A 17,498-nucleotide genomic window follows, 5' to 3' on the forward strand; every position below is an offset into this window, starting at 1 on the left:
GGGCTCAGTGCTCTGTTCCCATAGAACCTATTTTCTCATTTGCATCGATTTTACACTCACCCCGAGATGAGAAAACAGATCAGTCTTGCAGTTGCTTTGTCAACTCATCCCTGCTGAAATGTCACATGAGTGGATTCACTGACCCAAATGAACGCTTCTGATCTCAGTCACCTTGCTGGAACCATTGACATGCAGTCACTCAGAAGAGGAATTCAGCAGCAATGTGTTCAGTAGAATGAAACATTACCCAATGCTCCACACAACCCCAACTCGTGGCATTTGGCCCAGCTACTTCAACTTTATAGGCTGAAATAAAAAAAGTGCTTTAAAATAAACTGCAGATATAACTTTATTTTGTCTAGATGCCACGAGCAGAATTTTATACGTGTTCTCTCCTTCTTAAGATTGCACAAAAACACAAATATGCTGCTCCTCCCCAGATTGCTTTAAATGAGCACCAGTGCTCCATGCCACAAGGAGAGGATGAAGTCAGATGTCATCCCCAGGGGCACAGAGGCTGCAAGGGCAGCGCTGGCTCCCGGAGCCAAGCCTTGCAGAACAGAGCATCGCCTCCAACAAAATCCTTTCAAAACCAAGTGTCCAGCTCTCCTGCAATCTCTAGGAGGAGTCTCAAGGCAAAAGATCTAGGAAGTGTGAATGCACCTAAATGAGAGGGTTAGCAGCAGAAGAGGTGAGCTGCAGGCACTCTGAAGCTCTTGTCCTCCCTGGCAAGGAAGGAGCAGCCAAGGCAGGAGGGGCTGATGGGGAGAAAGGACAGATTGCACAGGAAACTGGTGGGGTCGCCATCCCTGAAGGTGTTCAGACACCATGGAGATGTGGCACTGAGGGACGTGGCACTGAGGGACGTGGTCAGGGACCAGGTGACCCTGGAGGTCTTTCCCAACCTCAACAATTCCGTGATTCCATCGCAGGGCCCTGCAGCAGTGCGACAGCACAGATTGTGCTCCAGCCTTGAGGCACCTTGACTTCTCAACCAGGCTGTCTTTATAAGACACAGTAAAGCAACTTGGAAAATCATATCATTTTGATGGAGTGTGTTTATGAACGTTTTTCCCTCCTCTTGCCTGCAAGCAAACTAAGAGATACTGGAGCAGACAGCAGAAGAAAGATTGCACTCCCTATGATGCCAAGAATCTCGCCGAAGCCTCATTTAGACTGCTGCTTGCTCTGAGCTAAGCTGAAAGGAGGTGATGTATTTCAGACACCATAACTTAATATTAACATTGTACCTTCGTAACGCTCACTTGAAAAGGCTTACACCAGAAGTCTCATTAGCAAAACCATTAAAATGAGCACACAGCTGGTGGAGAGCATTTACTGTGCAGAAGAGTCAAATTCTTCTAAATTCATAGTGGTAAAATTGATTACTGATTCTAACATCTGTTGCAGATTTTCATTTAATTTCTCCTTTAAAAAGTCACCCAGCTCACACACCAGACTGGGCTCTACAAACCAGCTCCCCTCCCCACTAACCACAAATAATCTCCAGGCAAATCAGATGTACTCCTCTCATAAAGCAATCATGACTACCATGTATTATACAGCAAGCCCTACAACATGCAACATTAAAGATGTAACTCGATGCATTTATGCTATGCTTGTAATCATATAGAAGCCAAGGGCAGCTCTGAAGCAAGGATCGTATTGGAAAAGACCACCAAAGTAAAGAGCACCAGATGCAAGCATGAAACATTTTAACATGCAACTTGGTGTCATCACCCAGAACTGGAAAACAAACGACTTGTCAGCAACGTGCAGAACTGGAAGACAGCACCATTTTACACTCTGTGCCTGTCTCTGGATGTGCCTTCTGTAACACCTCAGGGGAAGGAGCACGCTGCCACAGGCACCAAAATCCATGGAAGGGCAATGCACTGCCAGGTGTGTGATCTGCAGGGAGAAGTAGAGCTACAAAACTGTCTTTTGATGGTCCTTTTCTATCAGGGAAAGGGCTTTGCTACACCTTACTTGTGACCCTGTGTTTCCATGAAATCTTAATTCTCCTAAAGTAGAAAAAAAAAAGCGATGGCATTGTTTTATCCAAGATCTAAGCCAAGAACAGCTATGATGTATAAAGACAAGCCTGTACCTGACCTCCAGAAAGTGCCAATAAGCCATTTCTTTTGTTCTTCTGTGACCCTCCTGGAAGGACAGGAAGGATAAGGTTCTGCTTCGTCATCACATCCTGCAGTGCCATAACATCTATTAACCTGAAGGGGTTTTTTTTTCCCCCTCCCCCTTTGCTTCGTGCATGGCTCCGATTTGTTCGGAGAACATTGGCACCCATCCTCTGAAAGTTAAAGCAGCTCAGCAGTGCCCACTTGGTGTCTGGCAGCACAGCAAGTACTTGAGGTACAAGTGGACAGGACAGGATTTGTCACGATTAAGTCAAGAAGACACAGACAGAGCAGGTCACACCATGTCAAGGTTGGAAGAGTGCTCAGCCAGGTGCCAATAGGAGCAGAGCCCAGCACCAAGGTCCACGTTTTCCTTCAGGAGTCACCTTACTTCTCGGCCAGGTGGAAACCAGAAGTGTGTTGCAGAGTAATGCTGAGTCACAAACAGGGCACGTTCTGGTATGCCCAACACCATCTCTTCTCCAGTTATTTTCAGCGTGCTCGTGTCGAAATCTGTAGGTGCTTCTGCAACCTGGGGTCACTGCATCTCCACTCTGTGTACCAGCAGCAGGGCATTTGTCTCAATCACCAGCCCTGCTGCTTGGGACAACATCTGTGATTGATAGGCAACACACACCACTGCTTCCACGCCTTGCTCAACCTGCTCTGGTAACAGCAAGGGAAACGGAACACCAAGTCAGAAAAACAAAGAAGCAGGCTGATGGTCCATTTATCACAGCTCACAATGTCAGCTCCTTATTCTCTTCCTAAGGCAGTACATTTGGTTAATGGCACCTCTGGGGGAAAAAAAAAATACATCAGCTTGATACAAAAACTCCGGAGCATGGGAAATACAGTTCCTCCCTCTTGAGCTTCTGAGCCCTTGCTCTCAATTAACACCTATTCCTCATTTGGATACAGCACTACAAAGAAATGCTTTTCAGCACCGAAATACAGCTTTCTGGTCTGCAGAACAAGTATTCACATCCCTGGTGCCTCATCAACGGCTCGTCCATCACACCACAGCCCCTCACTCTTGTTCTGATGAACTCAAAGCCGCCGTAGGACGACTCTGAAACTCTCAAACACAGTGTGTGGAAAGAGCATGCTCTAAATCGTGCAGAGCATCCTTCTTTTTCCTCTCAATTTCACCTGGAGGGCAGAAGAAGCACGATGAGAAACAAACAGAGCCTTCTGGGAGTCTACCTGCTGCTTAACAGATTCCTCTCTTGGGAAACATTTCTCAGTACAGAAAAGCCAACGAGACCATCTCAGTAAAAACTGCTCCAGAAAGGCAAAAATACTTGCTCCAAAGAGCAGGGAACAAGGATGGTATTTCCTGTTGTTTGCTACAGAAAGAAAAAAATCACAGAAGCATTGCTTCTTTTCCTCCTGAACGTGCCGTGCACTGCAGCAGCCATCACCAACACACTGCATGGTGCTGGGCACACTGGAACAATTCACTGCCATCTGTGAGTGCAGGTCCTGCAGCACCATGCACAGCCCCACAGCAGCACAGCAAGTCATGGCTTCTGTTGGGGCTGTGCCCATTGCTATTCTTTCAAATGCTCCCAGATCAAGCCTGTGATTCTTATTAGCACTGACTTAGATCAGCTGCAATGCCAGCAGTCCGGGAAGAATTACCCTGAACAAACCTATTGTTTGTGTGGGGTTTTCTCTTTTTTTCAGGCTATATGAAAGTATCGGGCTTGTATTTCACTTCCAGATGCATTAGCATCACTTTCCCAACACGATGCACTTCACCATCCACTCAGAAACAGAAACTGTACTTCTTGGGAACAGCAGTCAAGGCATCAACTCTTAGCACCCTCCAGCCATCACAGCCCTACAGAACGGTGCTCAACAGCACACATGTTAACACAGGGCAGTGCACTTCAGAAGTTGCTTTTGCCTCAAAGCAGCTTGAGATGATTTCTGTGTGCTACAAGCAACACTGAAGGACAAACTTACAAACAGCAGCTTCTTGCTGCTGCCTCTGTTTGATGATGCAACGTGCAGCTGAGCTGGGGCCGGCAGCACAGCATACTGTCCACTGGAGCAAGTAATAATTGGCTCTCGTGTTACCAGTGCTTCAAGGACCCTTCCAACAGCAGTTGCTTTTAGGAGAAAATGCACCTGGTAGTTGAGCTGCTTTTTACCTCCTCTTCACCTTGACCAGAGTATTTTTAGCTGTATGGATTGACTTGCCAATACGTTCACCTTCAGTTCTTCCCTAGGAAATCTCTGCCAACACACAGCAAGGAACAAACCATCTCTACTAAGGGTCAAGAGAGGTGGGAGAGAAGCGATGTGCAAAATCAGCTTCCCAGAAGTCTTCCATGTTTTTGCTCTTGGTATTTCAGCCGTGGCCTCCTCCACTGAGAGAGCTTAATTGGGTTTATACCTAATTTCAGTCAGCTCAGAATTTAGCCTTGGTTCAACAAGATCAGCTGGTACCTACAAACATGTTGATAAACCTACATGCCTTTGCAGAAGTGTCACTCAGTTACAGTGAGTCTTCAGGGTCTCCTAACGTTATTTGGCAGAAAATGGCCCAACACAGTCAGCTCAGAAGGTAGAAAATTTAATTCAGCTGAAACAGTCTCTCTTGTCAGTTCATTTCAGCAGGGAGCACATAAACTTCTGCCAAAACAGCAAAGAGAAGTGCTTGTTCCATTAGAGCACAGTATCAGTAACCAGGAGAGGGAAGGCACATTCATGAAGCATTTCTACTACCTCATAAGATGCTGGGACCATGAGTGATTCATTACTTACAATTAAAACCAGCAACATGGTGGATGGAATTGCGAGCCAACAGCAGCAGATGGGAGCCCGTGCCTTCAGGGCACCAGCTGGCTCTTGAACAGACCCAAAGTGCTGGCAGTGTGAAGGGATACCATCACAACTATGCTCAAACCCATTGGTTTGACTGAGTCTTCCAGAAACAACAGAGGCATTGAGCTGTATGTGGCAGGAGGGCAACCAGAGCCCTTCATCTCCAGCACACACATTTTCACCTCCTTTATGTACCTCAATTTCAAGGGAATCTATGAGAACCAGAACACATGGATTTCTGACCTCCCAGCTGTCTCTGAATCTCCAGTCTTTCTTCAGCAGCATCAGCTTCATTAGGAGAACCACTCTCTTATAACCTCCTCATGTCCTGTTTAGAGTCCTACCTTGCATTTGTGTCTTATGCTTACTTCACAGCCATCCTTTTAAACTCACAGCAAAGTTTTCTGTCCCATCTGACACATACTGCTCTCCCAGCGATGAAATTTCTTCTCTCATAGGAAACTGATTGAGCTTGCTGAACTCTTACACATTTTGTACATAAGATAGGTAACGTGCTCCCAGCATATCCGGGGCTCACACAGCAGTCTACCTTTAGCCATTCCACTTCTGGCTGAGAAGGTAACATGCAAAAGTATGGGAAAAAGAAAATATTCGTAACCAGGTACCTTTTCAGACAAGGCCTTTAAGCTGTCCAGGAACCTCTGCCAGAAATCTTTGAAGAGGGGTCTATCAATTCTCTTCAGGCTCTCCTTGGTGCTGGCATCCACGCTGACATACAGCTGTGTGACAGGCTCCAAGTTCCTTGGTAAGAGAAAAGAGAAGTAGGTGATTATTTTCTGACATTACTGATAACTGATTTTTTGCTTTTTTTCTTTTTTTTTTTAAGCCCCTGGGGTCAGAAATCATGAGGCTCAGCCCATTCCAAGCCACGCTGTTCTCCTGGCCCATAGAAAAATAAACTCATCCAGCAGAAAGACAACCTTAATTCAGCCCAGTTCCACTGCTGCACAGGATGAACTGACTTGATCTGCAGTTGGCTGCATCTGCCAAATAAGTTTTTTTGAAGGAAAATCAAAGGTGTTTAAAAACATCAAACAAATCCCAACCTCCCCACGGTGCTCTCCTTCCCCTTCCAGGACTCTCATTTCATATCAACAGTGTCCAGTCAGACAGTGCTGGTGAAAGCAGCATCTGTGAACCCAGCACAGATGGAACCTGCTCTGCTGTGCAAAGAATGTGGGTCAAACCCAACCCACCTCCAAAACCCAAGGGTAGAAAGGAGAACAAGCAATGCTGAAGTCTGTTAGCAAAGGGACGCTGAAGGGCAAAAAAAGGGACAAAATAAAGCAATCTCCTCTGCCAAATGGAGCTGATAACAGCTATGGTGTAACACGTCCACTCCTCCTTTGTCACCTGGAAGGAGAGGAGGTGACAGCCTCCAGATTGCGCCCTGTGACTCCGCTTTGCAGCAGGTTTAGGACAACATTTAGCAAGTGCTTTTTGTGAAGGCTGCTAATGAGCAGCCTATAGTCCCAAGCTGATTTGGTTCTTTACAAGATAAGAAATTAACAGCTATTGTTCAGCTGCCAAACAATGTCACCCAAAAATACACCAAGTCCCTGGCTGTCCCCAGAGGTGAGGAGGTGACAGAAACTGCCCAGAACGAGACTGAATACAGCTGCTGGCCACCAAAACCCAGCTACTCAATGTGAATACTGAAACAGCCCATCTAAACATACCTCCTCGGGTGTATTTAGACAGAGGACAGCTCAGAACAAGAGTGACACCTTGGGTTAAAAACCCATTTTGTCCGACCTAGCAGCTCCAAAACGACCGAGTGTTGTAGCTGTAAGGAGAAGTGTTAAAGCACAAAAAACGCAGCCAAAGTGCTCTTCTTTCCTTAATGCTGAAGTAGCCTAATTAGAAGAAGCCCCACTGAGGAAGCATAGCAATTGGACAGATCAACACAACGGGAAAGGTGTTACAACAAAGGTGTGATGATGGAAGGACCAGCACGATAGAAAGGTGATATAAAGGAAGGGAAGAAGATTGCTCACCCATGTCAAAAGACTCAAGGTTCCTAGAGGAAAGCTTCAAGTAGGGATCAGCAGAAAGAGGTCCTTCCCACTGGGGGTCAGCCCTTAAATAAAGTCTATCACCTCTCTATCTAGGAGAGGTGCAGCCAGGCTCCATCCCTTCCTGTCTCAGTGGTGAACTGCCTCCACCTGTGCTCTCAGGGCTGACCAGGTCCTTTCCCCAGGACCAGTGGTTCAGGCCCTGACTCAACAGCTCCCATACAAGAAGGAATGAGGGTTTTTTAAAAGATGAGCTGAGAAAATCATCTCTTCTACACGGAGCTGGATCCTAAAGGCAGGCAAGGGGCAGCAGGCTCAGCACTGGAGAGGATGAGGAAGCTTGCTAATCTCTCCTTAGGAGATGCCAGCATGGGAGCTCTGCCCCACGCTGCCCCCAGAGCTCCCTACAGCTGGGCACCAGCATGGCTTCCTGCACACCAACACTGAACGGGGAAAAGGAGAAAGGGCAACTGGGGGTGCATCCATGGCCAGGGAGAAAAGCAGCATCTGAGCTTCCCAGGAAGCAAGTGAATTTCATAATGAATGGGAAACTGAGTTGCTCATGGCTCGGATGGACTTTCCAAAGTTCCTCCTTAACTCGGGGCTGTAACTTGCACACTACAGTGAGTGAAGACAGCTGAGGTCCAGGAGATCGCATTAAAATCCACAGCATTGGCATATGTGAGATGAATGCAGAAATCACAGCCGCAGTGTAGCACAACGGAGGAGCAATGAGCTGCCTTCAGACAGCAGCCACGGGCTGCTTTTACAAGCAGGAGACAGGACACAGGGTAGTTAATGATACAAGAAAACGGGAACATCCATACAGTAAGCAAGTACACATTTTTATGAGCAATAGCAAGCACCTGCTCGTTATTATTAATGATGCTTCTAAATGCAAACACATCTATGTGAGCATTCTTGTTCACAGCCAACAATCAGAAACAAGGAAGAGGACAAGAGCCAGGTAGCTGCTCAATGAGCTTGCACACAGTAGAATGTTCTGCTTTATCTGCCTGGAGGCAGGCGGAGCTGCAGTCTGTTTGTGAGAGGAGGAAGAGGAGAGGAGGAAGGCCCAGGAAGCACCACCCTGGAGCCCCGGGGTCCTCTCAAGCCCACTGAACCCTCCAGGCACGCTCTGAGCTCACACCACCCACTTCTGGACCAACTTTTACACTACATCTCCCCTTTGCTGACAACAGAAACCAAACTTGGTGCACATTCAGCTCTCCTACTGGGCAAGTCATTTGCTTTGATTAGCCAAAGATCAGTCGCAATTTTCAATGACACCAAGACTTGCATTTTATTGCTCTTTTGGTTTCTTTTTAACAACAATCAGCAGATCCTAAAAGATACAGCTCCAAAATATAGTATGCTCTCCTTCTGAAAGGCTATTTTTAGGAGGGAGCAATTTCTGTCGATCAGGCACATAATACATGACTTAAAGTAACTTGATTACACAATTATTCAATCATTTGGAATGCCTTTGTAGTGTATAATTACTCACTCAAAAATTGCATGCCCTTCCCCCCTCACTGCCATATTCAGACCAGAAGAAGGAAAGGAAAAGGAAGCTCTCCGAGTGCTAACATGGAAAGGCAGTGAGCTGAAATAGGCTGAGCTGCAAACAGCCCTCACACAGCACAGCTCAGCAAACTGCAGGGCTGCATTTCGGCAGCACCATGAACTGATGGTGCTCAGATGAGCTCCCAGCCATCCTGCAGTGCAAGGGTATTTACTGCATTTCCTTGGTTCGGTTGGTTAAAAACAGCCTGGTAGTTAAAAGGCCATCAGAACCAGCAGTTTTTTGTGTTTGCAAAAGAAAAACTCTGGGAGTACATTGAGCTGTTGTGAACGTTTAGCACAAGCACCTCTGCTGCCACTTCTGCAGGGTGATGTGGCACTGTGCTTTGTCCCTGCTGTTAGAACTATACCCTGGGTCCTGCCAGAGAGGCTGACCTGGGCAGAGCTCAGCCAGAGAGAGAAAAAGACGAGGGAGAACACAGGGAGATGCGGGTGGAAATCCAGCAGCTGCTGGGTGAGCCCCTTTCATTGCCAGCACAGAGCTGAGTGACCAAACGGCATTACAGCACGGGTCAGCACTGACATGCTGTAGTGGGGACTTCTTTTGTTCAGCTCTCACCTGATCTCCTCTGGGAACTGTGCGTTGGTAACCAGGAAGCTGGAGATGCCACGCTGGTGCAGGAGCCGCAGGAAGCGGTTGATGTCGGGGTACATGATGGGCTCTCCCACCAGGGACAGAGCGCAGTGCTTGGCTGCCATCGCCTCCTCGAAGCGCTCTGCCCTCACTCCTGTCACTCCTGCAGAGAGAAAGGGTGTAAATTACACACAGCATCCTCCCAGCTGTGTTTGAATCTGAAAGGTGAAGGTGCAGAGGAAGGCAGAAGGGTGCTCAGACGGCTGGAGCACTTCTCCTATGGAGACAGGCTGAGAGTTGGGGGTGTTCCATCCTCCCTTCCATGAGGCCTCACTGTGGCCTTCCAGTACTTGAGGGGAACTTAAGAGACAGGAGGGAAAGCGACCTGTTACATGGTCTGATAGCGACAGGACGAGGGGGAACGGCTTTAAACTAAACGTGAGGAGATTTAGGTCAGATGTGAGGAGAAAATTCTTCACCCGGAGGACAATGAGGCACTGGCACTGCTGTGCAGAGCTGTGGGTGCTCCATCCTTGGAGGTGCCCCAGGCCATAGACGGGCCCTGGGCAGCTTGAGCTGGGGGGCACCCAGCCCGCAGGTTGGAACTGGATGGGCTTTGAGGTTCCTTCCACCTCAACCATTCTGTAGCTCTATGATAAAATATACCCTGGCACCAGGAGATGCCAGTTGGAGCCATTCTGTACCAGAGTGGACAGCAAGCCATGGCAGAGAGACCCAACACAGCCCTGCAGGAGCCCGCACAGCAGTGCATGGCCAGGCACACGAGGCTCAGGGCTCAGTCAGCTGTCACAATCCACTCCAGTGACATGAGTCAAACTTCCCCTTGCTAAGATCTTGGTGACACTGCCTAAATGCTAAGACAAGCACAGGAGCAAGCTCTGTGCCACTTCCAGCAGGCACTCACAGAAGTCACGCCACGTTCTGATTCTCAGTCCTGCCAACCAGCTGCCCCATGAGAACAAAGCCCCCAGAGGAGCTGGGCACAGCTCAGCCACCAGGTCTGCTGGGCACAACCCAGAGGACGTGCCCCAAAGAACACCCACGTGTGAGCAGCCAGAGAAACTTCAGAGCAACGAGAAAAACGAGGAATCCAACTGCAGCATCCGTCTGCAGGTTTAGCAGATCTGAACTGCAATTATTCCACCCATGAGCAGGCAGGGGAGAGGGAAGGCTGCTCCATCCATACCCAGCTATGCGCTCAGGAGCCCCTATGAAGGCATCCGACTGCAAGCAAGCTTTTTGTTCCAGATGTGTCACATCCCATTTCCTCGGCGTGCCTTGATGGACTTGAACAACATCTGAGGTTTTGGGCTGGGGGTTGGTCTGCTTCAAAAAGCAAAGAGTTTGAAAGTTTGAAAGCAGGTCCTCAGCTCACCTCCCGTTGCCTAGACGCTGGAGCTCAAACAGCACAGAAAATTACATGCTATGCTGCAAAGCCTAGATAAAAAAGAGGTGTTGGTGGATATTGCTTCAGCCTCACGCAGAAAGCTGGTTGGTGATCAGAGCGAAGCTCAGCACATTGAAACCAGCCGGGCTTCGTCCTGAATAGGGACAGGACTAATGGCTGCACTGCAGCAACCTGACAGCGCTAAATGAGAGCTTTATTGGGAACTACTGGGAAAGAAAGGAGCATCTCAGCCACACACGGAGATGAAAGAACTGCCTTTTGTTTTTCTAGAGCTACTGTGGGTCGTTTGGGGAATTAACTTCTCTCTGTCTCAGCATCTGGCAATAGGACTGCAGCAATTATAGTGCCAGCTCTGGAAGAAAAATTCCAACATCACAGAGTTCAAAAGGAACTTTCTCAAATCAGTTTACATCACAGTGGCACATAGAGCAAACACACCGCAGATGAGGGCAAGGGTTTTACATGCAATCATTTGCCCACATAAATCACAAGCTAGACAGGAGCAAAGCAAACAGGATTAGTGGGCACTGCTGCCTCCAGCTGCTATCCTACCAGTGCACGTGGATCAGGGAAACTAAAGCATGGCCCAGCACAGCCTGCTGGATGTGGGTGTCCCTCTGCAGCCTCCTGTGCCTGCGATGCACAGAACACCAATGTAGCATCACGCACAGGCATTCCCAGATCTAACTTTAAGACCCCAGTGGGAACTGCTCAGAACACACCTCGTCCTGTAAGCCCGCAGGATTTCCTCTTCCAGGTCACATGTTTGTGTCTATTCCTTCATTTTTCCCCCCAGCCAAACCAGGGCTGTGCTGTCACACATCCACTCTCTTATTTCTGAGTTATGTTTCCATTCCACGTGTGCCCTCCACAAGGGCACAGAGACTCACAGTCCCTACCTGCAAAACGTATCCATCAAACAAACTGCTTCACACCTCCCCACCTCCGCTCCCTGTCAGGAAGATGCCTCTCCAACAGTTCTTCTTTAGGAGAATTACGTGACATTAACTAACACTTACGGTCTCCAACACCTGCACAAACCATGGCAAACGTTAAAAGAGGAGGGAACACGTTTTCAGAAGCACACAGTGAGGTTCCTGCAGGACACAGATTGCCCTCTGGTTGCACTCTCACAACTCCTGGCCCAGGGTAACGCTGCTAGGAAGCACATGCACGTTTAGGGAATGTCTGGCAATGGGTTTAATGGAAAATAAGTTCCAGAAGAGAGAACAGGACTGTCTTTGCAGAGCTCCTGACTCTTTAGGAACAGCTCCTGCCAAATCACTCTGGAATCTTTCCTCCTCTCCAACGTTTTTTGAGAAGTGCAGTAAGGGGAGAAGCAGAACTGCAGAACTGCGGGGATCAGAAGGGATCTCTGGAGATTCTCCTGCTAAGGCAGGTTCCCTGCAGTAGGCTGCATAGGAAAAGCGTGAGCAAACAACCTGCTGTGATAGGAGCATTTGGTATAAAAAGCAAGCCTGACGTAGAGATTGCTGCCAATTGCTATTGCATCCAAACTGGGACAAGGCAAAACAGTGTCTGAGTTTCAGAAAGTGACAACAGTTAAGGGAAGATGGATTATTGTGAAGATAGTAAATTTTTATGCAATTTTTGTTTTCCCAAATATATCACACTGCAAAGGAAAACCATGGAATCACAGAATTACAGGGGTTGGAATGGACTTCAAGAGATCACCGAGTCCAACCCCCTTGCCACAGCAGGTACCCCAAAGCAGGTCACACAGGTAGGTGTCCAGACAGTCCAGAAGATCTCCATAGAAGGACATTCCACCACTTCTCTGGGCAACCTGTTCCAGTGCTCCATCACAGTCACCATAAAGCTCTTTTGAATGTTTGCATGGAACTTCCTACGTTCAAGTTTTAGGCCACGATGGAGGGTGATGGAGGCTCAGGCTGGTGCTCAAACACACGCAGCCACAGACTGTGAGGTCATCAGCTGAGGGTTTGGGACACCAGCAAGAGACGGCTGCCACCTCACTGACTCTCATGTATAAATTAGGGCAGTGGCAGAGTCCAGTGTGGATTTGTGCCTGGACTCCAGCTGAGCGTATCTGTAAGTCTCACAGTACTGACTGAGGCCTTGGTGAGGTCAGATGATGATTACTTCAAGTGCCCTGCCCCACAGCACGCTCAGTTACAGCCTGCAGCATGAGCAGAGCTGATGCTCATTGCTCCTGAACTTGGCTTCCCACCCGAGCTCTGGGCTGCCTTTTTCCAATGGCATCCAAGAGATTTGGCATCCCTGCTCCAGTGGCTCCAACAAGAGGTCAGGAGGACCTCCAATGATGGGTGATGAGACGTGCACATGAGACAGAGCACCGTGCTGGGTCTGCTCTGTGTGCACAGGCTCGATGTGCAATCTGTCGGTGTTGTGTCTGTTGCTGTTGTTTTAAGGAAGAAAGGTTTATTTCACAGTTTGAAGTTGGGTTTAAACCAACTCCCACACACAACTTTCAGGAGAATGCTGGGCTTCAAACAGAAGTTTCTTTGCAGGAACTTCTAGTTTTCACCGACTTGCTGTGCAAACACACCACATTTCTGCCCTGCAGGAGCAATGCCTCCATCACATTGCAGTGCTTCAACACAGAATGCAGGAATTGCCCCTGGGTCATGCATCACTTTAACAGTGTGTTGCTTTTCTTCTGTGTGAATATAAACAAATATTTTGACTCAAGCCCTATCTGACAGAAAAGAAGATAGGATGTTTTACTATTTGTAGGGCTTTTGATTTTGATAGGTGCAACACAAATCATGGAACCACTGCAGCAGGTGTCAGCTCAGGCTCCAGCACTGGCTGAGATGGTGACAGCTTTGCTTAGAAGCCTTGAAAACCTCCATGGTTGGAGAGTTGCTTACTTGAGTACATGTGCAAACATGCACTCTCTTCACTGGACAGCTTGAAGCTATCAAACAGCAACCTGAGTCTGCTGCCCCTTGTTCACCCACAGCAGGTGGGTCTCCTGCCAGCAGATGGTGGTGAGGACATCTTCACACAGACCTTTCCAATTCAGGCTGAACTGCACACATATCCCTGTGTTCAGTCCAACAGCCAGGTTTCCAGAGCTCTATTGAAGCGGAGCCCTGCTGCTCAGTGTGCTTCCCACCCTCTCGAAATTAGGAGTGCTTGCAATGCTGCTGAGTGTGCATTCAGTCTCACCATCCATTCACTGAGATCACAGAATCACAGAATGGCCAGGCTTGGAAGGGACCTCAAGGATCGTGAATCTCCAACCCCCCTGCCATCAACCTCCACATTTCATAGCAGCCCAGGCTGCCCAGGGCCCCATCCAACCTGGCCTTGAACACCTCCAGGGATGGATGGGGCATCCACAGCCTCTCTGGGCAGCTGTTCCAGCACCTCACTGCTCTCATAGTAAAGAACTTCCCCTGACATCCAACCTCAATTTTCTCTCCCTCAACTTCAAACCATTTCCCCTTGTCCTGCTGTTATCTCCCTTTTCAAAGAGTTGATTCCCCTCCTGTTTGCAGGCTCCCTTTAGGTACGGCAGGCTGCAATGAGGCCACCCCGCAGCCTTCTTTTCTCCAGGCTCAACAAGCCCAGCTCCCTCAGCCTGTCTTTGTAGGGGAGCTGCTCCAGCCCCTGATCATCTTTGTGGCTCCTCTGGACCCTCTCCAGCAGCTCCCTGTCTTGTACTGGGGCTCCAGACCTGGACACTGCACTGCAGATGGGGCCTCACAAGAGCAGAGCAGAGGGGGACGATCACCTCCCTGTCCCTGCTGGCCACCCCTCTGCTGATGGAGCCCAGGACACCATTTGCTTTCTGAGCTGTGCAGCACAGGCTCCTGGATCAACACCTGAAACGCCTTGCATGTTATCAGCCACCAACCAGACCTGAACCCATTGAGCACAACCCCTTCAGCCTGCCAAGACACTTTCAACTCCTTTAAGAGCCTGGCTGCCAGAAGCAACCCAGCCCTCCACACTGCACGCACACAGCAGCACGGCTGGGTCACCTGGCTGCTCTCCCTGCAGCTCAGAACGGGAGCTCCCAGGGATCTGAAACTGCAAGATGATGCAAACCAGCCCCTGTGAGCAGCAAAGCTCGTGAGGCCTCAGCTCCAGTTATTTTTCTGCCTACTGCATAAGTCCAATGAATGAGGCAGAGCAACGCTGCTCCGCTGACACGAGTTTTTTCGCCTGTCACATTTTTAAGCCATTGGGTTCTCTTTGCACACAGCCAACGTAAACAAACAGGATCCCAAAACGACAGCCAAGGCTAAGGCTCCTCTTGCACTTTTAATGGATGCTTCATTTCACTCCTGCTGCTCGCACAGCCTCTCCTGTCAATTAGGAGGAGCAGAGTTCTAGACCTGTCCTGCCAAGCTGGTCGGCACGCTGAGCACAGGGCTGACCTTGGCAGGGTGACCACGCTCACTGCTTGGGGAGAGAAGAATAGAAGAAAGCAAATATTTCTATACGTACAGCTAAAAGCAAATAAATGAACCCACAAGGATTTGATAATGGAAGCAAAATACAGTAATTAGCAGATCAGCGAATAACTGCAGCTTCAGTTGCACACAAATACACTGAGTAATCCTCAAAAATAATAACCTGAATGTTACTGCTCACTTATTAATGAGGAAAATCTAGAAGTTTCAGAGGTAACAAAAGCTTCTAGTGGAAGCTTCTAGCCCAGACAATGTATTTCTTACTTGTGTTGGATATCAATCCCTCTTGCATTCCATCTGCTCTCACTTTGACATAAGAACAATGAAATCACTCATCACCCAGGTGAGCTTTAACTGCTGTGGAAGCCTCAGGGCACACAGAGGGACACGATGTCACAGCTACCAGCATGCACAAGAGGCAGCTCCAGTCTGCTCCCTCAAGGCAGGGGTAGGCACTCAACAGCTGACTCAGGTTGTAATGACAAAAACAAGACAAAACCTTGCTAAAACCAAGCAGTAATCATGCCCTCGAGGTTTTCCCACCTTCTGAGATCATAGATCTTATGCCTCTTTCTGTCCTGCAGGTGACTAGGATGCTCTGATATAAGCTCTAAAGGTGCTTCTGCATCTTCAAACAGCATCAGTGATGGGAAGAGAAGTTAGTTACCTTTGAACTCCTTGATCATGTTCTGATGATTCTCAAGAGCTTCCCTCAAGATCATCTCAGGTTGATCCATTTTCCATCGCCACTCCGTGCCCACAGGATTCGTATGATGTCTGGAGGAAAAAGAGACCAGAGTGACTCGCTGCAGTTTGCACAAACCCATCTGTCACCCTGTGGACTCTGGCACTGCTTAATAAAATTAAAAGCAGCAGCAAATTATCTGCAGGATCCTTCTGACAACTCTCAGATGTGATCGCTGGGCACCACTCTCACGTCCTCCTCCTCCCACTCTCTGGTCTCCCCAGGAAGAAGAGCAAACACTGCAGCCCAGTATCAACATTGTGCATCTATTTGTAATCGTGGGTAAAAGGTTTATGAGAAGTCAAATGATGCTCTGCAGTCAGCAAGACCTCTATCAAGGAAAGAAAAATCCACTCTATCTCCTTTTCTAATAACAGCTACACAAAGCACTCAACAAGGAAGATCCTAAGCCCCTCTTAAGTTCCATTCTGGAGGTACTGAAGGAAAAGGTTTATTCCTAAGCCAATTCCTGGTTAACATTCTAGTAAGAAGACAAATGAGGGCAGGCTGCTCAATGGGGGCCTGCAGCATGCCAGAGCTGTGTCTTTGGTGGATGTGGTTGGGCTCCCAGCTTTACTCAGCAGGAGCTCCCATCACTTCTGAGATCTGCAAGCTAACCAGCTACTGACACTCAAATGCAGATTGCAGAAACCACCTCATGATCCTTCTAAGGAACAGCTGTGTCAAACTGGGTTTGGAAATCAATGTTGCCTACACAGAAAGCACCACTGTACTCACATTTTGCTTTCCTCAAAAACACAAAAAGCCCATGCAGGGAAATCCACCACCCAAGTGCATGGAAGGTACCTGAAGCTTCTCCTCTTTATTCTTTGGCACAAGAGGATGTCACCACACCATTAGCAGCCACCTGGATGAACCTAATCAGTGGTTGGTGACCCTGCACACAGCAGGGGGTTGAAACTGGACAAACATTGTGGTCATTTTCAACCCAAGCCATTCTATGATTCTAATCCAGGCCAGCAAAGGAAATGCCCCAAAGCGGTGTGCTACCAGCGTGTGCCTGCATTGGACACCACAGCCAGGCTGTGCACAAGCATGGACCTCTTATGGTGAGGGGCATTTCACAGCATCTAAAGGTTGGAAAAGATCTCCAAGATCTCCAAGGCCAAGCACAACCCACCCCCACCATGCTGACTGCCCACATCCCTCAGTGCCACATCTTTCTGGTTCTGGAACACCTCCAGGGACCCCACTGCCCCCTGGGCAGCTCTTTTGGAGAAGAAACTCTTCCTCATATCCAATCTGACTCTTCCGGTACAAATTAAAGCCATCACCTCTTCTTCTGAAACCTCTCATCCCAGGGACCTTGCTGCACTCATGTTAGTAGCAAACAGGGATAGGAAGGTGCCTACAGGATGCACTCAGAACATCAAAGAATTCCTGCACTTTCAACTCCTTGTTCTCTGCCCTCTCATTCTTTTTCTCTAAAACTACAAAACTTTCTCCACTTCTCCCCTCCTGATTCGACTGCGGCTCATGGAGTAACGTATTAAGAAGAGCAGCATGTATTTGCTGTCCTTTTCCAAACAGCACTACTGGATTAACCCAGGGCTGGGCAAGAAAACATCAAGCAGCACCTCCTATTGCAAGGCAAATCTCTGATCAGCTGATCTGTGCTGCGGTCAGCCATGGGGAGGACTGGCAGCTCCTGCCTTCTCAGCCTTCCAGCTCCAAGGCCATTGGGATGTGACAGCCAGCACACAGCA

At 48.5% G+C, this 17,498-nt stretch overlaps 1 protein-coding gene across 2 annotated transcripts in view; it reads right to left on the reverse strand.

The window, feature by feature from the left end:
• LOC122166295 (S-adenosyl-L-methionine-dependent tRNA 4-demethylwyosine synthase TYW1-like) overlaps positions 1–17,498 on the reverse strand; it is a 76,521-nt gene that overhangs the window by 25,657 nt on the left and 33,366 nt on the right. For both annotated transcript variants that reach the window (XM_042829961.1, XM_042829962.1), the window contains exons 11-13: positions 15,694–15,803; positions 9,153–9,330; positions 5,600–5,735 (exon numbers count right to left, since the gene is read on the reverse strand). In XM_042829961.1, the coding sequence (XP_042685895.1) occupies positions 5,600–5,735; positions 9,153–9,330; positions 15,694–15,803 (424 nt within the window). The remainder of the gene's footprint in view (positions 1–5,599; positions 5,736–9,152; positions 9,331–15,693; positions 15,804–17,498) is intronic.

Source organism: Centrocercus urophasianus, unplaced genomic scaffold, assembly GCF_019232065.1.
Source record: "Centrocercus urophasianus isolate 14NV4802_14NV808 unplaced genomic scaffold, USGS_Curo_1.0 seq_33, whole genome shotgun sequence".
NCBI classification, from domain to species: domain Eukaryota; kingdom Metazoa; phylum Chordata; class Aves; order Galliformes; family Phasianidae; genus Centrocercus; species Centrocercus urophasianus.